This window comes from Microtus pennsylvanicus, chromosome 11, assembly GCF_037038515.1.
Source record: "Microtus pennsylvanicus isolate mMicPen1 chromosome 11, mMicPen1.hap1, whole genome shotgun sequence".
In the NCBI taxonomy this organism is placed as follows: Eukaryota; Metazoa; Chordata; class Mammalia; order Rodentia; family Cricetidae; genus Microtus; species Microtus pennsylvanicus.
This window is the reverse complement of record NC_134589.1, coordinates 48,298,384-48,322,472: the sequence shown is the minus strand read 5'-3', so window position 1 is coordinate 48,322,472 and position 24,089 is coordinate 48,298,384. Positions and strand designations below refer to the sequence as shown.

At 43.6% G+C, this 24,089-nt stretch overlaps 2 protein-coding genes across 9 annotated transcripts in view; one reads left to right on the top strand and one right to left on the bottom strand.

Moving 5' to 3' along the window:
* Nucleotides 1-3,644, bottom strand: part of Cyb5d2 (cytochrome b5 domain containing 2) — a 30,581-nt gene extending 26,937 nt beyond the window's left edge. For all 7 annotated transcript variants that reach the window (XR_012912342.1, XR_012912345.1, XR_012912343.1 and 4 more), the window contains exon 1: nucleotides 3,119-3,644. Coding sequence is in view for 2 of the 7 variants with exons in the window: in XM_075991744.1 (XP_075847859.1) it covers nucleotides 3,119-3,377 (259 nt within the window). In the remaining 5 variants the exon portion in view is untranslated. The remainder of the gene's footprint in view (nucleotides 1-3,118) is intronic.
* Nucleotides 3,645-3,768: 124 nt separating this feature from the next.
* The window catches only part of Zzef1 (zinc finger ZZ-type and EF-hand domain containing 1), a 120,683-nt gene continuing 100,362 nt past the window's right edge, over nucleotides 3,769-24,089 (top strand). For both annotated transcript variants that reach the window (XM_075991740.1, XM_075991739.1), the window contains exons 1-2: nucleotides 3,769-4,237; nucleotides 20,940-21,084. In XM_075991740.1, coding sequence (XP_075847855.1) covers nucleotides 3,884-4,237; nucleotides 20,940-21,084 — 499 coding nt within the window. In that variant the 5' untranslated portion in view covers nucleotides 3,769-3,883. The remainder of the gene's footprint in view (nucleotides 4,238-20,939; nucleotides 21,085-24,089) is intronic.

The window sequence follows — 24,089 nt, the reverse complement described above, 5'->3', positions numbered from 1 at the left end:
AGGCCAGCCTAGTCTACAGAGCAAGTTCCAGGACAGCCAGGGCTACACAGAGAAACCCTGTCTTGAAAAAGAAAAGAAAATAACAACAAAAAGAAAAAGAAAGAAAAATCATCAAGTCATTTTCTGCCAAAATCCTCAGTGCCTCCCTCTGCCTTATGAGAATATCCAAAATCCTTAACTCAGTAGCATTTGCCACTAACCTCATCTAGTTACTTTGTCTATCGCTCACTGCACTGTCTTCCTCTCTTTCCTGCTCTCTGACTAGGTTAGAGGCTCTGGTAAAACTTACTTTTTCCTTTAAAAACATATTACAAAACAGGGCTTTAGTAAGAGATGGTTCAGCCAATAAAAGTACTTGCTTTGCAAAGGTGCAGACCTGAGTTTGGATTCCTGGTACCCAGGCAGAAATCAAGTCACAGCAGTGCATGCTCGTCATCTCAGCACTGGAGAGGCTGAAGGAGAAGACAGCACTTTAAACCCCTAGGATGGCTACAATAAAAAGACATTAGGAGTCAGGACTGCTGTGCATTCAGTGGCAGTGTGGGCTACATAATGAGACTTCATCTAAAAATGGAGTAGGGGAGAAACTGGGCACGTTTTAGCAATAGAATACTTGTTTAGCATGTATGGCACCTAATATTGGAAAACAAAACGAAGCTTTTAACAAGTTTTGGCAGGGATGTGTGGGGAAACTGAAACTCAAATGCATTCCTTGTGGGACTATACAGTGGTGCAGAGACATTAAAGGGAATTTGGCAGTTTCCCAAAAGTTAGCAATCACCATGTGAGACAGCAAATCCACATCTAGATACATACTAAGGAAACTGACAACATATTCGCCAACGTTAATACGGGAGACCTCTATAAAGGTGAAAACAGGGCCAGCAAGATGGCCAAGTGGATACAAATGCTGGTTGTCCAAGTCTGACAACTGGAGTCTAACCACTGGAACAGAGGGATAAAAGCCAAATGCAGTGGTGTGCATCTGTAATCCCTACACTCCCACAGCAAGGGCAGAGATAGATAGAAGCAGGCCAGTCGGTCTCAAATACACAGCTAGGGAGAAACAAGAACAAGGCGGGAACTGAGTCCAGATTTTCTCCTGAACTTCGTACGTTCAAGCTGTGGCACACACACACTGTAAGCATACACACTGGCCAAATAAAATTCTTAAAGTGGAAATAACTCAAATCTATCAAATGCAGTATTTAAACATGCAATTATTATTTGGTCATAAAAAAGAATGAGCGCTCAGTGTGGTGGCAAAAGCCTTTAATCTTTGCGAGTTCCAGGGCAACCAGGGCAATGTAGTAAGACCCAGTCCTAAAAAAAAAAAATAAAAATGGATTGGCCATATGATGATAAACTACAGATGAACCTTAAAATCTCTAAGCTGAGTAAAAGCCAGACTAAAAAAGAACATGTGTCAGGTGTGTGATTCTACTTACAGAAGGGCAAATCAGTAGGAGCAGAATGTATGCAGGAAGTGCCAGGGGCTGTGGGGAGGTAGAGAAGGGAGAGGGGTTGCTGATGGGCAGTTTCCTTTGAGGAAGAGCAAAATGTTCTGAAATTAGATGGTGATGTTATACTTGTACACTTTAAAATAAGTTTCTGTGATAATTATACCTCAAAAAGAAAATATTGACTGCATAAGTGAACACGTCTGCTTTCCTAATAGACTGTGTGACAGTCGGAGACATCTTGGATTCTTCAGCACTTGGCCAAGGTAGGACCCATGGTAGCAGTCAATAAATGGAGGTCAAATACTGCATACACAGGGCTCAACAGATACCAGTACATACTGGATAAGGATCACCCCAGAGGAAGTGTTATGCCAACACTTGCGCATACATCCGCGACAGCGGTGTCCAATGGAGGTAGGCTAGAGTCTGCTCGTGCACTCAAATGGCAAGATTCCAGACCAGCTTTGCTTCTACCTCTCTGACCCTGGGTAGGTCCCTTGCTCTTCTGGGCTGTCTGACATCTAGAGAAGGAACTGAGTGATCTGTAATGAAATGCAGCTTCCTAATTCTCTTAAATGATCAGTGGCCAGCCTGAAATTTCTGTCAGCCCAGTCACCAGCCTTAGACTTGCCCTGCATTTTACTTCCCCAAACAAAGTGAGAGGCAGTTTCTTTGGCTAGAAAAGCAACATCTTTAAAATTACTAGGCGCTGGAGAGCTGGCTCGGTGGTGAAGAGCAGCGGCTGCTCCCCCACATGACCCAGGCTCCCGGCACCCTTAATGCACATCACAACCATCCACACCTCCAGGTCCAGGGGATTCGAAAGCCTCTTCTGACCTCCCTGGGCACCAGGCACATAGGTGGCTCAGTGATGTACAAGCAGGTAAAACACACACACACACAAAATTTTAAGACAAATTTAAACATTAGGCTGGAAGTTCTACCCATATCTTCTAAGGACTTTAGTCAAATGACATTGTTCAGTCCCTTCAGTTGTTAAAAGGAGGGAGGGAGGGATGACAGCAGAATGGAATTAATTTGATAAATGTTCTTAGGAGGACTAACATATGCAATTTTATTCTAAGTTTTGTTTCGTCTTGTTTTTGAGCCAGCCTGGCCACAAATACCTGGCTCAGCGAATCTTCCTAGCTTAGGGATTCTTCCTGTCTCAGCCACTCCAATAGCCAGGACCACAAAATACCACCACTTCTGGCTTACTGTAGGTATTAAAAAGACTATAAGGATTACTTGCTTTCCTGTGCTCTAACTTCACCCCCCCCCCTTCATTATCTTTTAAGAAAAGCAGACAAGTGCATCGACTAGAACCAAAAACGACTCAAATTCATTTTAGGGGAGACGGGGTGGGAGAAGCAAAGGTTATTTCGGATCACCCTAAAGTGACTGAAAGCACTGGAGCTCTACAGCTCAGGTAGACTTCTGAATGTACCCATTAACTAACGAGACGCATCTTACTCTAAATCAGTCACACAAAGCGTGAGGGTACGTAACTAGCCGAGCCGCAAACCAGGACCGTGCAGCCATGTCCTTGCCGCCGCAGTGTGAAGAATGTGGAGTGCCCGGGCGCGGATGAATAAACTAATGAATAAATGCAGGGCGTTTGCTCAGGAGGAAGAGGTGGAGAGCCTCGCTGATACCTGCGAAGCCGCTATAGTGCGCCCCAGGTTCGTAGTGCCTCCGGCCTGAGGACACGTCGTAGACGCGGCCGAGCAACGCCAAGTACAGACCCGGGTCCCCTGGGCCGCCGCGATAGCGGGCTAGCTCCTCGGGTACGAAGAGGCGAAGGCCAGAGGGGGGACCCTCTGGGCCCCACCAGTCCATCAACCACACGGTCATGACCGCCGCCGCCGCCGCGACCAGGCTCAGCACCACGCCAAGCCCACATAGCCTGAGCATCTACCCGGCAGCACACAAGCAGCCACTTCCGAAGTGGCCACCTCTTTAACCACAACTAAGATGGCGGAGACGCCGACCGTGACGTCACAGCGCGACGCTCGACAAGCTTCAGAGTAAAGATCACTCTTCGGCTCCGACTCTTTCTCGTCCTTTTCCAGCATAGTTTGAGAACCTGAACCGTGGAGGAGAAAGTGGAACTGCACTGAAAGACCATCTTGGCGTACAAGTTATCCGCCCTCAACAAAGATGGCGGCAAAGGAGGCTGGACGTTGACTAATTCATAGCAGGCGTGTTCTTAGGCCTCACCTAGCTGTCGTGAGATGGTAGAATCCGCTTGACGTCTCCGTTGCGACAGCAGGCCTCGCTCGACGGCCAGGAAGCCGGAAGTCGCTGCCGCCGCCGTCGTCCCCACCCCGTCCCCGCCCGCCGGGAGCTGTCGGAGGTTGACAGGTCGTGGCTGGGAGGCGGCGGCGGCGGCACCTCCGAGCACCCAAGACGGAGGCCCCATGGGGAACGCTCCGAGTAACAGCAGCGAAGACGAAGCGGCGGCCGCCGGGGCTGAGGGCTGGAGCCCACATCAGGACTGGGCTGCCGACTCCGGCACGACCCCCGGTCCCGGCCCCGCGGCCGCGGCGCTGCCGCCCGCGGCTGCTCTGCTGGAGCCTGCCCGGCTGCGAGAGGCTGCGGCTGCGTTGCGGCCCTCACCTCCCTGCGAATCCCTGGTGTCGAGGCACCACGGCGCGCTGTTGCGCTGGCTGGAAGAGCGGCTGGGCCGCGGTGAAGAATCTGTCACCCTGGAGCAGTTCCGGGAGTTGCTGGAGGCTCGCGGCGCTGGCTGTTCCGGCGAGCAGTTTGAGGAGGTCAGGGTGGGCTGGCGAATGCTGGCTTGGGGACAGGGTGGTCGCCGATAAGGTCGTGAAGAGGCGGGCGGTTGCTTTGCGGAGGCCAGCCAGGAAGTCACTGGGTCCTCAGGTTCTTAGAATGGAAGCATGGGGTTACCCGAACCCATTCGGAGTGCATCACTCTGGACTTTTGCTACGTCTCTCACCTTTACTAGAGGTGTGGAAAGTCCAGGCTACGTTGGCTTTGCTCCAAAAAGAGGAACGAGGAGAAATGTCTCTGCATGTGGTAGGCCGACGTTTGTGCCGTTGACAGACAGGCTTAGTTGCTTGCTGGAGGTATCAAGGTATAAGACAATTATGAGAAAGGATGTGCAAAGATCAAGGGAGTGGCCGTAAAAACCATTTCGTTGTACTGGTCTGTACAGATCTTTCAGAGAACGATCAGAGTCAATGTGAAAGGAGGGTAAGGACACACTGAAAAGACTCCACGAGCCATCCTCGTATATAAAGTACTCCTTTCTCCAAAGTACACACTTGATTTTAGATCGTTGAAGAACTTCCAGACTCATTTAAACCCTTGTGAGACTTAAAGTTGACAGGGAAGCATGTTTCTTGTACTTGTGCAGTTTCTCCCCATATCTGTACTGAACACTTCGGTTTAGGATTTGGAAAAAACTGACCCAGACTTACCCTGTAAATCATTTCATTGGCAAAGTTGAGAACATCATACAAACCTCTTTTTTTCCCCTTATGTCCCTATTACCCTGTTCCCTGAAGCCTTATTAAGTCCACAATGTTAGGACAGAAAGGTGTTTAAGTGAGTAAACCATGTAAAATTGTCAGTCATTGAATGGTTAGTTTGTAGAGCAAGAAACCAACTATCACTTGTAGCATCTTTATAAAATTCTGTTTTCCCTAAAACAGAGACTTTTGAAATATTTCAAGGATGTTGCCTACAAATGATGAAAATATTTACATAATATATTTTGTAAGTTTTCCTCTAAAAACTGCCTTTAATGCGTTCTAACTCTCAAAATATGGTGGCACAAACCTGTAATACCAGAATTTGAAAGGTAGTGGCAGGAGGATCAAATCAAGGTCATCTTTGGCTACAAAGTCAGTTTGGGTACATAGAGTAGCACTGTCTCAAAAGTGTAGAACATGTATGCATTCATATTATATACACACATACAGTCAGTTAATGAAAGGTCTCCATTAAAATAAAATTCCCAAGCTGTTCATGGTAAGCACACATACATGATTCTAGCACTCGAGAGGCTGAGGTAGGCAAGTAAAAAAAAAATCCTAGAATATTCATAATATTTTCACTCTAGTACACATCTTTTATGAGAATATGAAGCCTTGGTAGAAAGATCTATGTAGATTTGATCAAGAATTTTTTAAGGTTTTTTTTTAAGGCAAATGAAGAGAAACAGCTTTTATACTGTGAGAATGTCTGATTGAGCAGAACTGTCCATGAGGTTTATAGAGATCATGTAATAGAAGGCCAGGAAACCCCAGACCCTAGAAGAATCCCTCAAGGGTTGTAATCGGCATTCTTTTTTTCAGGGCTAACTGAACACCAGCCCTCTAGCTGATGGTTTTAGTATAGTAGAACAGTTAGATACTAATTTACCATTAAAGGTGTGGACACTGTCCGCCAAGAGAAAGCATAAAGAATAATAGGAAGTGTATTTAACTCATCTCACATCCCAAGTTGGAGGGTCCTAACAAAGGTCACATTTCAGGGGAGATTTGAAAGTGCAAGAAGTCAAGGAGCAGGAAGAGGGAGCAGTGCTTGCAGGCCAAGAAGTAATTACACCTTGGGATGTCTACTAAATGGAGAATCTAGTGGTACTGTATGATCTTTTAGGCTAGAAAAAGCTGCTACTCTTCCAGAGCACTGAAACATTTGCTGCCTTGTAACCAGCTCCAGGGGACCCAACACCCACTTCTGGCCTCCAAGGTTACCTCCACATAGGCACGCGCGCGCGCGCACACACACACACACACACACACACACAAATAAATAAATAACAAATCTTTTTTAAAAACCCAGAGACACCTAATGTATCAGTTTAAATTATTATTTTTATATTATTTTATGTGTATGAGTGTTTTGACTGCATGTATGTCAATACCCCAGTGCCTGGTGACAGCAGAGGCCAGAAGAGGCTATCAAAATCTCCTGGAACTGGAGTTATGGGGGTTTGTGAGCTGTCTTGTGGGTGCTAGGAATCAAACCTGATTCCTCTGAAAGAGTACTCAGTGCTCTTAACTGTGGAGCCATCCTTCCAGCTCTCTGTATTGGTAGTTTAAACAAAAATGTTTTGCTTTGATTTTGAGTAGGGTCTCATTATAGCCACTACTGGCCTAGAACTCACTGTGTAAGCCAAAGTGGCTTTGAACTCATTTTAATCCTCCTTCTTCAATTTCTTGAATTCTGAGACTACTGGTGTGCATCACGGCACCCACCCAGAAAAAATTTTTTTTTCATGACAGGGTTTCTCTGTGTTGCTTTAGAGCCTGTCCTGGAACTAGGAAACTGCTTTCTTATGTAAAAGTTCAGGTAGGCAATCAAGGCTGATGTGGTATTTCAAAATTACTAGGGACCTGGCTGTGTCCTTCTTGTACTGCACATCCCGTAAGCACCTTTCATTTAGTAACTCAGTTTATTTCTTCCCTTACTTTCCCAACAAGAAGGAAGGTGAAAAGGGAAGGGCATGACCTTGCTGTTCTCTTAGGTAGAGCTTATTTCCCACAGGCTCAAACTTAGTGCAGTGGCCACACTTTTTTTTTTCTGTCTGTGTGTATGCCTGCAGGCCAGAAGAGGGCACCAGACCTCATTACAGATGGTTGTGAGCCACCATGTGGTTTCTGGGAATTGAACTCAGGACCTTTGGAAGACGAGGCAATGCTCTTAACCACTGAGCCATCTCTCCAGCCTCCAGTGGCCACACTTTTAAGAAAAGCTAGGAAAGATCATTTCATGGCCTTATATTTTGCTAAATCTGAGGTTTTGTTTCTGAGGAAAAGAACAAAGGGGATGCTAATTTTGGCTAGATCATAGATGCAGAAGAATGGATGAGGATGATGGAGAGGGACCAAGAATTTGAGTCCTCAGCAACCTAGCAAGGAGTTTGGAAATTGGAGTTTTGTTATTGTTTGTTTGTAGTCCTGGATGTCTTGAACTCATAGTGCTTCTGCCTCCCAAGTGCTGGGATCAAAGGCATGTACCACCATGTAGGGCTGGTTATGTCTTCTTATTAAAGTCATAATTGAGGTGGTGGTGGTGCACACCTTTAATCCCAGCACTTGGGAGGCAGAGGCAAGTGGATTTCTGTGAGTTTGAGGCCAGCCTGGACTACAGAGTGAGTTCCAGGACAGGCTCCAAAGCTACATAAAAAGAAAGAAAGAAAGAGAGAGAGAGAGAGAGAGAGAGAGAGAGAGAGAGAGAGAGAGAGAGAGAGAGAGTCATAATCCTGTTACGCAGGTGACAGAAATTAACTTTAAGGAACCCTCAGCCCAACACCAAGAACTGATAATTTATAAAATATTGGATATTGCTATTTTATGTGTGTAAAAATCTAGAGCTGTGTCACAGGCGCCTAAGATTACACACACCAAACTCACAAAGGGTATGCTTGAAAGTCACGTTTTCCCATCCTACCATATCTCACCTCCTCATTTGTAGCACGTTCAGATACACAGTGTCTGATGACTGACACCAGTCAACTCTGTGAGGCAGATGGATGACAACAGCCCCCAAACTGAGTAGGAAAGTGATGACCAAACTGAGAACTCGGCAAGGTTCAGTGACACCCATAAGATAAATTCATTTTGGACTGGGCATGTTGGTTCACACCTGTAATTCCAGCATTTGGGAAACTGAAACAGATTATTATTGCAAGTTTGAGGTCAGCCTGGGTTACAGAGTGAAACCCCACCCTGAGAGCTCCTTTGGGTGTTCTAGCAGGAGTCTTCAGCCACCCCTAAGCCCTTAACTGGAGAACATTTCACCTCCATTGGAGAAAGCGGTCCTCTTTGACCCAGTGTACAGCTTCAGGTGGGCACACATGGGCCCAGTCAGTTCAGTTTAGTGGGATGACAGATGTTACAGCCAAGTCACCCTCCAAGAGCGTATCTGAAAAAAGATGATGTTAGAATTAGTCTCAGCACTAACTCTCAAGTGTGGGTCTTCTCACCCCAGAACTATTGTCCTTTCCTCTGTAAGGATCTTGTTCTCTGTTACTAATCTCTCAACCTCAAGGATGAGTAAATAAGTTTCCCTTCATTCTATAGAAAGCTGGGCTGTTAAAATCTCAGGAGCACAAAACAAGCAAACACCCCATGAAGTCTTTTTCTTGAAGCCTGTAGACCATTTTCAGATTTGAGAGGGAGGAGTTTTGATTAGGGTTGATAACCAAAATCTGGTACCTTGTCTTCTGCCCCACTGGTTAACTGTGGAAAGCATTTGTATCTCATAGTGAAAAAACAGAGCCAGAGTTTAAAAACTGTATGGTGGCAATCTCATGGTGGGTATCCTTTTATCCTGTCTATAAGTAAGTCATAATTATATTAGAAAAAGTTAATATTAGCCATGTGGTTGATTATGTGCTTTTAAAACAATCCTGGCTTTAGACCCGAGGAAGTATACTTGTGTGTAGACTTAGGCATTTAATTCTGTATTTTACACCAAAGTTTTGAAAGATGTATCGTGACATTTAATATATTTCAAGGTTTTATGAAATAATAATAATAATAAATACATTTGTAGTAGCAATTAAGATTACAAGTTATTTTCCTTCATTTCTTTTTACACGTTACCATGGATGCACGGTTCATCCTTATACTGTAGAAATCTCCAAGTACAGCTCATTTGTTCCTTGGACTTTAACTAGTTTTGCTGCACATGCCTACCACCTGTCTTTCTTCATTGCAGTGACCTTAGTGCTTGAGCTGGTGTCATAAAAATGGCCTTAGAGTTGGACCATGGACCAAAGTCTTCGTGATGATTATCATTTTATAATACAATACACCTTTTCTCTTACTGGGTGTGGTCCAGGCAAAGGACTCTTGGATTTGTTTGAAAAAAGCAGTATCTAATTATCTAATAGTCACCTTTGTAGAAGGAAGAGAGAAAGGGAGGGGGAGGGAGATGGAGGAATAAAATTCTTATTTGACATCAGAGGTTAGCTATTTCTGCTCTTAACATAAGCACACTTCTAGCAAGTAACATAGACTTTAGGGCAGGACAAAGTGCTCAGTACAGGCTGGTGATACAGAAGACGTGTTTGTTTGTTTGGTTTTAAAAACAGGATCTCACTATGTAGCTCTGGCTGATCAAGAACTCGATATATAGACCAGGCTGGCTTTAAACTCATAGAGATTTACTTTCCTCTGCTTCCCCATGTCCTAGGATTAAAGGCTTGTGCTATCATGTGTAGCAGATAACTTTGAGGTGAGAATTTAAGATGACTGGTTCTCATTTTTATTAATTTACCATGTTGTAAAATTCTGGAGGGCCATTTTGACTGTATTTCTTTTTTGTTTTTGAGACAGTGGAGCCCAGGTCAAACTTTAAACAATCCTCCTGTCTTAATCTCTTGAGTACTAGCTGCCATGTCTGGCTTTGGATGGGCTGTTTTGATTCACTTCTGTTTGTGGTTCTGGCACGTAGCTAGTGCCTGGTAACTGTTCACCTGTGGCCCCAGTGTGCTTGAGCAAGCTAAGGCACAGTCTTCACATGGCAACTTTGTGTTTCATACTTGGCCTGTGACCTTTCATTAACTAGTTGTTTTTTGCCATTGGAGGGAACAGTTAAATATAGTTTCAGTGAAAACTGAAAACAGTCACTGTTGGGTTTAGGAGAAATCTGGAGAAGAGGTTCTAATGCCCACTTTGGTATTATCATGCCTAAGCACTGGCTTTGAGCCTAAAATCTATGTGCACAGAATCATGCACATGTAATTGTCCACCCCTATACCCGATGTCTGTATGCACCATAAAGTTGTAGCCCCTGTTCAGCACCCTCAGCTCCCCACTGCCCAGGAACTAGGTGTACTAGGTATATGCTCTTCTGAATGGGCGGGAACCCACAGGCCAGCCTGTTTCCCTTCCTGACCTCATCTGTATTTTTCCACTACCCAAGGCAGGGGTTCTCAACCTGTGGGTCTTGACCCCTTTAACAAACCTCTCTCTCCAAAAATATTTATATTATAATTCATAACAGTAGCAAAGGTATGGTTATGAAGTAGCAATGAAAATAATTTTATGCTTAGGGATCATCACAACGTGAGGAACTAGTTGTATTAAAGCGTCGCAGCTTTGGGAAGGTGCTGTGCTCCTAGCTGGTGGGACAGCTGTTTTGTCCTGTACTAGCCTAGCTCTTCCAGGTTTCCCATCTTGGCATCATCGCATGGTTAGCTCCAAACCTTCCAGGGCAGGATTCAGATAGCTCTTTGCTCTCTTCCAAGCCCTATCCACTTTCAAGTCTACAGAGCAGTACTCAACAGTAGCATGAAATCTGAGAATGCCTCACCAAACCTAAGACATGAGAGTTGAAAGGAATTTGCTTGGCAGAAGAAGAAAGGGATATTCTAGTTAGGGCACAGCATGTGCAAATATATTGAATTGAAAGAGCTTTGGCACATGGGCAAGAGAGGGGAGTCTAAGCTGACTCTCAGTGCAGTCTGCTAATGGCTTAACAAGTCTGTGCTTTATGAGACAGCATATTCTGCTGCTCTATTTAGGCTAAGCAGGAAGTGAGCCTGGAGCCAGCCTGCTTCTGGTAAAGCCAAGGGTCACTGTTGTCTAGGCAGGTGACTTTTAGTTTAGTCTAGTTAATTTGTGAAACAGAGCCTCACTGTATAGACCTGGCTGGCCTGGAATGTGTTAGTTTGGCCACATTGGCCTCTAACTCCTGGAAATCTTTCTGCCTCTGCTTCCCAAGTGCTGGGATTAAAGATGTATGTTTCCAGCCTGACATCTTGCCAGGTGGTCTTTATCACCTCACTGGACCACTCAGTGTCTTGGCCTCTTCACTGGTTAAATAAGCAGAATAATGGTATCTGTCTTATGTGATGGTGTGGTCATTAATGCAGTTCCTTAAAGAACCTGGAAGAGTACCTAGAGTGCTAAGCACTCAGACAGGTAATGGGTAATGTTATTTTTCATGTGGGTGTTTTCTCCAGCAGCTGTGCAACAGCCACTTAAATACTTTGTTTAGACAAAGAATGTGAGATCATCTTACAGATGAGCAAGCTGAGGCCTTCAGTGTTGTTGTTTTAAAGTTTGTTTTCTTTGACTCTTCTCTCTTTTGGGGGCCCGCCACCCAGCTCCCACATAAGTCACACACGGAGGCTTATTATTACTTCTGAATGCCCAGCCTTATTTCTAGCCAGCTTTTCTTAACTTAAATTATCTCATCTACCATTTGCCTCTGGGCTTTTTCCTTTTCTTACTTCTGTATATCTCACTGTCACTCTTACTTCATGGCTGGCTGGGTGACTGGCCCCTAGCGTCCTTCTCTTACTCTCTCTCCTAGATCTTGCTCTTTTTCTCCTATTAGTCAGTCTGTCAGCCTCACCTATCTTTTCTCTTGCCTTGCTATTGGCTGTTCAGCTCTTTATTAGACCAGTCCGGTGTTTTAGACAGACAAAGTAACACAGCTTCACAGCAGAGTTAAATGCAACATAAAAGAATGCAACACATCTTTGCATCACTAAATATAAACATTGTTTATGTTCCACAGCATAAACAAATGTAACACATCAGTGGGTAGGTAACCTGCCCAGTCCACCAGTGGCAGGCCTGAGACCAGATCCAGACTTTTAAACACCCTATGGGGGTTATCTGTGGAGGGTGTCATGAAAGAGAGGAGAGCGAGAGGTAGCACTGAGTCAGCTCAGACTCCCCTCATGTGCCTATTAGGCACGATGCTAAACCCTAACCCTAACTTCATGTTCAAGCCAGTGCAGTGTTGTCTGCTGGTCTAAGCCCATGTTCTGGTGTTTGATTATTTCAGCATCAGTGTTCATGTGTGCAGTATTTGTTTGTTGTTTGTTTTGTTTTGCAGTGATGGAGGTTATACCAAGGGCATGCTGTTCAAGCACTGTACCACTGAACTATATCTCTGACCTTACAATGTGTCTAGACCACAGTAGCAGTTAAGGAGTTGAAAATAGATAAAGCTAAACACTTAAATCATGTTTTCTTTCTTAGTCTGGCTCTACTATACTTCTTATTGCTACTATTGTTTTATTTGCTTGAGACAGCTGGCCTTAACTTCCTGATCCTACCGATTCAGCCTTCAGACTGTAGAAATTATAGGCAGTGCCACCATACGTGGCTTTGATTTTGCTATATTCATTATCTCCTGTTTGTACTTGTCTCCTACATGAAGCCATCAAAGTGTCCCTCCCCTGCATACTGTGAATGGTTATATTGTGAATACAAGCATATAGTAGGAATATTATAGAGAGAGACCTCAGGGGACCAAGGAGATAGTTTATTGGTAGAACACTTGTCTTCCATGCATGAGACCATGGGTTCAATTCTCAGAAGAAAAAAAAAGACAGTTCAGGGCTAAAGAGACTGCTCAGTGGTTAAGAGCAGTTCCCAGAACACATGGTAAGTCACTACTGTGCAAACTCCTGTTTCAGAGTACCTGGAACCCTCAGGCACAGACACATACACAGTGCACTTACATACATGAAGACAACAGCCCTCATACACATAAAATATAAAATAAGTTTCAAAAAGACAATTCCAGAGACTTTCCCAGGATGGTGATGCACACCTTTAGTCCCAGCACTCCAGAGGCAGAGGTGGGTGGATCTCTGTGAGTCTGAGACCAACTTGGTCTGTATAGTTTCAGGCCAGCAAATGCTACATAATGAGGCAGTGATCTCAAAACAAACAAAAAAGAGACTTGAGTCAGGAAGGAAAGGTGTGGCAGACCAGATTGCCATCTTTCTGGAGATGAGTTTTGGCCTCATTTGATGATTAGAGAGGCAAAGGGTAGGTGTAAGAAGACCCGAGTGAGTCGAGTCCTGAGTAAATGTGTGCTGTTGACATGGGTACAGTCATGTCAAGGATTCTAGTCTCAGATCCATTAGAAAATGACAAAGCCTCCCCGAGGATTGGCAAAGCCTTCCTCTGGTCCATGTGTGGATGCTGATAGCATGTGCAGAAAATGTGCACCATAGCTGACCTTCCCCCCTTCAATGTCATGTGCATGGCATGGAGACTGCTCTCCTACAAAAGACTGCTCACTCCCCTGCAGAGACTGCTCCTACTGAGATTATCCAAACCTGTTTTCTTGATTTTTCTGTGTATCAAATCCCGCCTGCTTACTTATCTGTATGTAATAACCCTACCTTGTTCAGCTGTGTATAATAACTCCACTGAGCTTCCTGGATGCTGCAGTTTCATCAGAGAGCCCAGTCCACAGGGGGATGGGGGTAATGTGAAGGAGGGTAAGGAGGGAGACAGGTTTGTATGTGTGTCTTTTCTTAATTCTCTCACAACCCCAGTAAGGTCTATCCCTGAGACCTTTCAAGGATGCAGCAGGCATGATTTGTCATATTTTGGAATACAGACTAGAACATTGAGTTTTGAGCACCTCTTTTCAAAGCAGTATTTTTCTTTTCTTTTCTTTTTGGATTTTCAAGACAGGGTTTCTCTGTAGCTTTTTTGGTTCCTGTCCTGGAACTAGCTCTTGTAGACCAGGCTGGCCTCGAACTCACAGAGATCCGCCTGCCTCTGCCTCCCGAGTGCTGGGATTAAAGGCGTGCGCCACCACCGCCCAGCTCAAAGCAGTATTTTTCATATTGCCCCTTCAGCGTGTTAGAAATCTACTTAGAGTCAAATTCTGTTTGTTTAAAAGAAAAACAGAGACCAGGCGGTGGTTGTGCATGTCTTTAATCCCAGCACTTGGGAGGCAGAGGCAGGCAGATTTTAGTGAGTTCGAGGTCAGCCTGGTCTACAAAGCAAGTTCCAAGACATTCAGAGCTTGAAACCCTGTCTTGAAAAACGAGAGAGACAGAGAAAGAGAGACACACACAGAGAGACAGAGAGAGAGAATGAGAATAGAATGGAATAGAAAAATCTCATAATACATCTATCTGTTGAAAGAAGGTATTACATTATTTCATGATTCTGTTTTGGTGTATCAGCCAATAAAACCTGATTAAACTACGAATTTCACTGGTAAGATATAGGGATACCAGAAGGGACAACCAGAATGAGAATGAGACTAAGGCCTTCCCAGATAAAGAACTGGCTGAATGGAGAGGGCACAGGGCTCAGAAGACCTGGCCCCTGCTTTCTCTATCTACAGGCCACTTTGGACAGAAGGAGCAGGTGTGTTCTGAATGGCCTCCCCACAGTATTTTCTATTGGCTATAGGAAAGAGACTGGCTTAGAGAACATTAGCTGCTTCTCACTGATATTTGTATGAGAAAGCACAGAACTTCAGAGTTCTAGAGAAGGGTCCAGATGGTATAAAGCATGTGTACTCCCTATCTTTCCCACTGAACTGCAGCCCAAGACATGCATTAGAACGAGCTTTGCAGTTTTTTCACCATGAGGGTTCGGTAGTCTTGCGGTGGTCAGCTCTGGTTTGCCCTTGGCACTCTCATAGCCTTAGTGCCCTTGTGATAGTTTAGCTACAGCAGTTCTCCTGTCTCTTCCTTCCTTCCTAGCCACACCAATGCGTCTGCCATGCATGCGCTTTCTGCGCCCACATTCTGCTTCTTTTCTTTGGGATAGCTTTCCAACCCCCAGTTACCCTTAGAGCTCATAGAAGAGTTACTCTTAGTATTACCCTTTAATATCTTGTCTCTCCTGGCTCTGATCTCTGTGGTGTTGCTTGGCTCAGGATTTAATGGTTGGTAGTGTGGGATGTTCAGGATACATAACCAGAATTCAAATCTCAGCCATTACTTACCATTACTAACCATGTGGTCTTGAACAAAATACTGTCTTTGCTACTCACACTGAAAAGATAGCATGACCAGTAGGATTATTGTGGCCAATCTGTGTGAAGTGCTCAGAACTCTCCTGGTGTGTAGCAAAGACTCTGTGTATATGAGCTATTGTGGTGGTTCATACCGTCACTTCTTTTGTTTGCTGATCATGTTATGACATTGCTGCTGTTAGTTTATAGATTTGTCTTTTTTAAGCTCTGAGGGGTTTGGAGGGCAGGTCCTAACCTCTTCGTCATCATATCCACAGCTCCAAGCACAGGGTCAGGCGTGTGTGTAGTAGCTGTTATGCGATAGCATTCAATGAGTGTCCATGGTTAGATACTGTAGGCCTGTAGAGCATGATGGGTGCTCAGGAGTGTGAACATTTTCAGGACACCTTCTGGGTGTTAGGAAATTAAGTATTAATTTAACGAAGCTGTTAACAAAGCTGTTGTAATTTTTTTCTCAGCCCAAATGCCTTTATGTTTGGTATAAAAATTCTTTATTATATTCATTACCTATTGACAGATGAACAGAATTGTTAAAAATAGCAAAACGTCACTATTTCTGGCTTTGCTTGGGTAGGTCTTTCACAGCAATGTGTGGTAGGAGTTGCATGTGAAGTGGTGAGCTGTGCAACCTGGTGCCGGTGCAAACCTGAGGTGTGAAGCGTGGATGGGAATGGGACTTGGCTGCAGCCTCAAGGTTTAGAGTGTGAGGCTCACTTACAGGGCTGACAGGCTTAGCATGGGCAACAGGACATGATGGAGGGCAGGGATGGAGCTAAGAGAAGTTTTAAGTATTTGACCCCCAAACTGCAATGAACCCCATTGCTTCCCTACTGAAGGGAAGGAGAATGGAGTTGTTTGAGTGACAGCTGAGTAACTTTGGACAAGTCTCTTGGCCTCTCTACAGGGTTCTAGAAAGAGGAGGTTTCTAGTATCATTACTGTTAAGGGAATTAATGATACTATGCATATAAAAGATTTTCACAATACTTGGGACTTGGCAAGTCCTCAGAAATTAAAGTTTCCAAGCTCTTATGTCATTCCCAATTGAATTACTGCTGCATTTACCTTGAACGTTGGAGCCATATAAGTATCATTTACTTAGTATGCCATAATATCAGAAAGTTAGAAAGTAGCTATTATCTGGTCCTGTTGTAGTCACACCTGGATGCTCAAGGTTCAGTACCACCTTCCCCCTCACTCCATGCCATTTTCCAGTCTACTCTACAACTCTCTCTAAGAAATCAAGTCCTAGGCCTCTTCCAAGATGGAGGAAGAGAATCTGTATTTTTGTTTGTTTGTTTGTTTGTTTGTAATAAATGGGAACTTTTAAACATAGGAAGATGGAGACAGTAATGAACTGGTCCCCACATACCTTAGCCAGTTTCAACAACTACCAACTCAAGGCAATTTTTAAAAAAGATTTATTTATTTATTTATTTATTTATTTATTTATTTATTTATTTATTATGTATACAACATTCTGCCTCCATGTATGCCCGCACGCCAGAGGAGGGTGCCAGATCTCATTACAGATGGTTGTCAACTACCATGTGGTTACTGGGAATAGAACTCGGGACCTCTGGAAGAGCAGCCAGTGCTCTTAACCACTGAGCCATCTCTCCAGCCCCCTCAAGGCAAATTTTATTTGATCTAAACGCCACCAACTTTCTCTTGTCCAAATTATTGAAAAGAAAATGTTGACATATTTTATCTGTCATTGTACATTTTTTTAAAGATTTATCTTATTTTATTAGTATGGTTGTTTTACATATATGTGCATGCAGTGCCAGAAGAGGGCATCAAATTCCCGGGACCCAGAGTTAACTCCGGTCACTTTTTTAGTAGTAGAGTTTGTGTGTTTCCTTTCTTTGAGTTGTGCTGGTGAAGGGTCTCTAGATGTTTGAGTTATTGTGGTTATTGTTGGACTCCTTGGTTTGTGATTTTCCTTCTATTACTTTCTGTAAGGCTGGATTTGTGGCTACTACGTATTGTTTAAATTTGTTTTTATCCTGGAAAATTTTGTTTTCTCCATTTATAGTGAACGAAAGCTTGGCTGGGTATAGTAGTCTGGGCTTGCATCCATGGTCTCTTAGTTTCTGCAGTACATCTATCCAGGACCTTCTGGCTTTCATTGTTTCCATAGAGAAATCAGGTGTAAGTCTGATAGGTTTACCTTTATAAGTAACTTGGCCTTTTTCCTTTGCAGCTCTTAATATTCTTTCTTTATTCTGTATGTTTTGTGTTTTGATTATTATATGGCGAGGAGATGTTTTTTTTTTTGGTCCAGTCTATTCGGTGTTCTGTATGCTTCTTGAACCTTCAAAGGAATATCCTTCTTTAGGTTGGGAAAGTTTTCTTTTATACTGGGACCCAGAGTTATAGATGGCTGTAAGCCACCCTGTGGGTGCTGGGAATAGAACCAGGTCCTTTGCTAGAACAACCAGTGCTATTAACTGCTGAGCTATCTCTCCCAGCCCCTCATTGTAGATTTCTAAAAGATAAGAACTCAAAACAAAAACAACCCCAAAACTCCCATAATACTGCTACTATTCTTTCCACTTAGAAACAAACCAACAAAACAACTCCAGCAATTCTTTAAGATGAATGTCAACCCTATAATTTCTGGTTGCTTTCTAAATGGGCTTTTCACCAGACACCTTCACTCTAGCAGGACGTATTTCTAGTTTTTTCAAGAATTCTGCAGTGTAGGGCTTGGGCCACTTCTCTGGCTCTGCCCTCTGCAGCACACAGATTGTGCCGTAGGCTCAGGCTAGCTTAGCTCCACACGTGCTGTTGTCCTTGGTGGTCATCCCATGGTAATTTAGTGTCTGGGGTCTTTTACTGCAGCTGGACTGCACTTTCAGCAATAGCCTCTCCTGGGCCCCTTCAGGGACTCCAGCCCTGCCCTGCAGTGCCAACCAAGCCTCATGATCTCTTCATTCTTTGTGGCTTCAGAAAACCAGTACCACCTGGATAACTTTTTTTTTTAACATTTTTAAAATTTATTTTACACACACACACACACACACATACACACATGCACTCACTTTCTAGGAGACAGTGCCAGATCTCATTACACATGGTTGTGAGCCACTATGTGGTTGCTGGGAATTGAACTTAAGACCTCTGCAAGAGCAGCTAGTGCTCTTAACCTCTGAGCCATCTTTCCAGCCCCACCTGGATAACTCTTAAACTACCAAGTTCAGCTGGCAGCGCAAGGCGCAACCTTGGCTACCTCTGGGACACAGCTTCTGTGTACTAACTCTGAGGAAACACTTCTCACCACCTAAATGATACTGCTCTCTTAATCATAGCTAATGTCTCAGCTCCAGCTAACCAACATCCATTGTCCTAGCAAAGCAAAGATTTCGCTTTAATGCTTCTGGTGTCTTGTTAATTGCAGCTGATCCTTCGGGCCCAGCTAATCAGAACCACAAATTCTTAACTCAAAATCTGCAATGGCCTGATAGAGGCTTTTGAGTGACCCACAAATGCCCCTCTGGAACCTCACTAGTCAGGCCCCATCCTCTGCTTTTGAGAGTCTTTGGTTTTAAAAGAGACATTTGGTTTTTTCAGAAGAGACTAAACTTTTAAAGTGCTTGAATTTGTAAGACTGTGAGACTTTTTAAATTTGTAAAATGTTTTCTAATTATGATATCAATATTAATGTATGATCTTGGGGATGAATAAGTAAGGAAAGATTGTGGCTTAACAGTGATGTATCTTAAAAGTGATTTGTATAAGTTGACAAGAGGTCAGTTGTGCTGGCTAGTGTTTTGTCAGTTTGACACAAACTATAGTCATTTGAGAGGAAGGAACCTCACTTGAGAAAATGCCTTCATAAGATTGGGCTGTAGGAAAGGCTGTTGGGCATTTTCTTAATTAGTGCTTGATGTGGGGGGCCTAGCTCATTGGGGGTGAGCTCTAAGAAAGCAGGTTGTCAAGCCATGTAATGGCTTAGAGAAATATAGTAAGCAACACCCCTCCATGGCCTCTGCATCAACTTCTGCCTCTAGGTTTCTGCTCTATTTGAGTTCCTGTTCTGGCTTCCTTCAGTGGTGTACAATGATGTGGAAGTGTAAGCCAAATAAACCCTTTTGTTGTCAACTTGCTTTTGGTCATGGTGTTTCATCACAGCAATAGCAACCCTGACTAAGACACTCTGCTTACCCTTTCCACTACAGATGTGGTGCAGTGGTAAAGTAGTTGCCTGGTGTGAGCAAGGTCGTGAGTTTAAGCTCTAGAACCGCCTCTGCCAACACACATACCCCACAAAAACCTGTTCTCAGCTGGGTGGTGGTGGTGCATGCCATTAATCCCAGCACTTGGGAGGCAGAGGCAGGCAGATTTCTGTGAGTTCTAGACCAGCCTGGTCTACAGAGAGAGAGTTCCAGGTTAGGCTCCAAAGCTATAGAGAAACTCTCAAAAAAAAAAAAAATGAAAAGAAAAAGCAAAGAAAAAAAGAAAAAAAATCTGTTCTCCACAGGGTACAGGACAGAGCTTGCCTCTTGTACATTGTACTTCAATTAGTGTAATCTTTGATCCTGTGATTTTCCCCTTGGCACTTTATTTCTAAATTCTCTCTCACCCTGCATTCATGCCTAGAGTTTCTGGTTACCAATGTGGGAATCTGTATTTGTCTCTTTTCAATACTGTATCTATGATGGGATTGAAATGGGAGCATAGTGTCCATCATGGAGCCTTGGTTATTTCCCTGTTTCATGGAGCAGAGGAGGGAGAGAGGCTCACTTGGAAAGGTTAGGAGACTGTAGCGCTGAGGATGTATGTGAGTGCATGTATTAGCAACAGGACAGAAAAACCAGAGCACAGGGACTGAGACCAGGAGAAAGGACACAATTCTGTGGCGGGATCAGAGGTTATCGATTATAAAATGAACACTGTTCTGCTAGTGGGACTCTGCTTCTGTGTACCTTGTCTAGGCAGCAGCCCATGAATGTGAGAACTCGCTTATGTTTCAGATCAAGAAATTCATACACACACACACACACACACACATACACAGCTCTAGGGACAGACTAGTATTCAAACAAAGTCCATTGCTGAACCTGTGTGGCTAAGGGGTGTGGTCCACAATGATTAAAGTAATGAAGCATTAGACCAAGGCAGCACTTGTGTTGAGTACCCAGTTCTTCCAGATTTATCTTTGTGTTTGACATTGTCTGTACTTCACAAATCTTCTTGCTGTGACCAGATTTCCTGTCAAGAAAGGACTTAAGCAGGGAAGGTTTGTTTTGATTCATTCTGAGAAAGGCTACAATCCATCCTGGCAGAGAACGCCTGTCAGTAAACACATGAGGTCACGTTAAATCTACAATCAGGAAGCAAAAACTGGACAGAAAGTGGGGCCAGGAAATAAAAAAGATCAGGGCCCACCCACAATGACCTACATTCATCTGCCAGACTCTACTTACCGAAGGTTCCACAACCTTTCAAAACAGCACCACCAACCAGGGACCAAATGTTCAAACACAAGCCTATAGGGGGCATTTTCTATTCAAACCACAACAATTTACTACTATTAAAACTTTGCAATGAATGCTTTCTTCTGAGATTATTTGGAGATGTCAAAGAATTACTGCCTCAGAGAAGAAATGAAGTTATAAAACATGCATACATATATCTTACAAAACACAAAGAGCCTGCTATCCTGAATTTGTTTGTTTTTTGAGTGAAACACACACACACACACGTATACATATGTATGTCCCTTATCTTGTAGGCCTTTGCCCAGTTTGATGCTGAGGGTGATGGGACAGTTGACGCTGAGAATATGTTGGAAGCCCTCAAGAACTCCAGTGGAGCCAATCTGCAGGGGGAGCTGAGCCATGTCATCAGACAACTACAAGCCTGCTCTCTTGTTCCAGGTAGGTGTTCACATGAATTCTGAAGGCTCAAGATGTTCTCTTAGAGCCAAAGTGTTTTCAGTTAGCATTAATGGCACCTAGGCTGTCTCATTGGCTATGGTGCTGTCATTGCACAAAACTTAGAACCAAAATGAACTTGGTTGTGCTGTAGGTATTGAGATTGGCCCAGCTGTGGCACCGTGAATTCCTCCCAAAGCATTCATTAGAAATCCTTCACTTTTATTTCTCAACAGTGATGGCTGGATAGTTTTCTGTTTTTCTGCCCCTTGGTCAAGAGGCTGCCCTCTAGTAGATCTGCTTGTTTACTTCCTTAAGAAGGGTGCCTGGCCCATGCTGCTTGTTCTCATAGTACCTACCTTTTCTTCTGCATTAATATTGTTTCCTTTTTCTTTTTTTTTGTTTTTTACAATATCAGCGTAATAAATAAACTGATTTAATTATTGTCTGTCTTCTTTCCATTGCTGTGGGCTCTATCAGAACAGGGACCTTCTCTTATTTTTTGCTATGTTCTCACAGTTTATTTTTGGCATAAGTTAAGCATTTTATTGTTTTCTAAAATTTTACTCTGAAACTTTAGTAAGTTTTGTAAAGAAAGCATTGCTAAAAATTAAGCAATGGTGCTTCTACCTGTTGTACATTTGACAAATATTGACTCTAATTTTTTTGCTTGTTTGTTTTATTTTCTTTGTGCTCATGTTCTTCTCTCTCTCTCTCTCTCTCTCTCTCTCTCTCTCTCTCTCTCTCTACTTCTCACTCTCTTTCTCTCTCTCTGCCTGCCCCCCTCCTACTCCCCTGTGTGTGTGTACTGAGGTGTGTGTACTGAGGATTGAACCTAGGGCTTTATACTTGTTAGGCAAGTGCTGTACATCACTTTATACCCAATCTGGTCTCTGTGGTTAGATGATTTCCTTGGTCACTCAGACTTATGTAAAGACAGCATCAGAATAAATTTGTCCTTCATTTTTTCAAGTGAGATGACAGTTCAATTTGAAAGGGAAATAGCATTGAACATCATTTGACTTAAGAACTTTGCCTGTTCTGTACACCAAGTGACAATAATTAGTGTCTGTAGGCAGGAGTAAAGACTGGATAGACTTGGCAAACTGTAAATTTGATTGCTGTTGAAACCTCTGACCTACTGCCAAGTGATGTATTGAGCCAGGGAAGGATAATGTCTGCATCTTAGTCGAGAATGAATGTTTTGTTATCCTTCATTATGTAATTCTTTCAGGGCATTGTAGGTAGCCTATACATAGAACTGTTTTTCCTAGTGTCATGGCAGGTAAGGTGAACTTTGAATTTCATTTAGCTAACATATCATAGTATGTATAGTCACTCCCACTTTTGCATTACAAATATGTGGGTGGCATTATTTGGATTCCTCAGATTGTGTGTATGTGTATGAGTGTTCTGGGGATCACATCAGGACCTCACAAATGCTAGGTAAGCATTGTACCCCTGAGCTAGCCCATGAGTCTCAGAGAGATTTTGTAGGCAGGGTAGGGAAGGGAGTCCACCAGTGAGTAATGCTTGCTGCACTCGGTGCCTGGTGGAGGAAAGGGATGATGGAGAAAGATCAGAGTCCAGATCCTGAAGTACTCATAGTATACACTCATGACTTAAATCTTTCAACTCAAAAATATGTAGTAATATCCAGCATAAAATAATCATCAGTCTCAAGCCCTTGAAAGCTGAGGTCATCTCTGTGGTAGCATCAAATAGTTTCCCAGTCCTCCTCTCAAATGTCCTCACACACTGAAATATTCATTCTTGTCGTATCTCACTGTAGATGTATAGAGTTCACTGAAATCATTCCTTTGTAGAACCTTTCTAAAACTGAAAACATTTTCCATTACAAAATTGCTCTGGGTGTGTGTGTGCATGTGTGTATGTGTGTACTGGGTGTGTGCACACGGGTGTGTATACTGTGTACGTGTGTATGTGTGTATGTGTGTGTGCTCATGTGCAGCAGTCTGCTGTTTGGTGTGGGTTCTGAGCAAATCCAGGCAGCATCATGGATATGAAGCCTCATCCTCATGTGGGAATAGGTAGGGGTTGCCTAGATTTTGAGTCTTTCGAAATTAGCTGTCTCTGGGGTTTGAGTAGGCCATATAACCAGAATAGGCTGCTTTAAGCACAGAATTTCTTCTTAGCCCATTGCTTTATACAAAAAGTTACTGCAGAGTTTTATTTGCTTCTATTGAATCTGTTCTGCTGTTGAATACAAGTTCCTCAGAGACTGCTGGTATCTTGGTCTGAGGCTTTTTACATAGGTCTCTTGAACATGTGAAAATTTGTCAAATAATACCATTATATGAAATTTTTGTCATACATTATGACTCATTTAAAAAGTGGGAAAAGCTGGATAGTGGTGGCACATGCCTTTAATCCCAGCACTCGGGAGGCAGAGGCAGGCAGATCTCTGTGAGTTCTAGGCCAGCCTGGTCTACAGAATGAGTTTCAGGACAGGCTACAAAGCCACAGAGAAACCCTGTTTTGAAAAACCAAAAAAAGGGGGGATAACACCCCAAATCCACAAATATGTCTCTGCTCCCAGAAATCTGCCATGGTTTTCCTTGCTTCACTTAACCTGGTGCTTCTGGATTCTAGTAACCTATTTGAGATTCATTAGTTTAGGTTATAAGGAGACAGCAAAGGATTCTAAACATGGCAGGTGTGTGGTCTGTGTCACATCTTTATAAGATTACTCAGGATAATGGTCCATGAGAGGCAGGTGACATTTGGGGAGTTACTCAACTTCCAAGTGGGCATCTGAGCAGGAGGTGTTGAGGCTGAAAAAAAGATGGAGGAGCAGACTTCAAATGAATCACACACTGGGGAGAAGGACCTAGACTGGTGGGAAGAACGGGAGGAGGGAGTGGAGGAGTGTTCCCCACCCTGCCTTCTTCTTGCTCTCTTGTAAGTCACCTAAATTTCATTTCCACCGTTATAAAGCAAGGCTACCAGGACCTTCACTACCCCTGGACAACATGCTACATTTCACT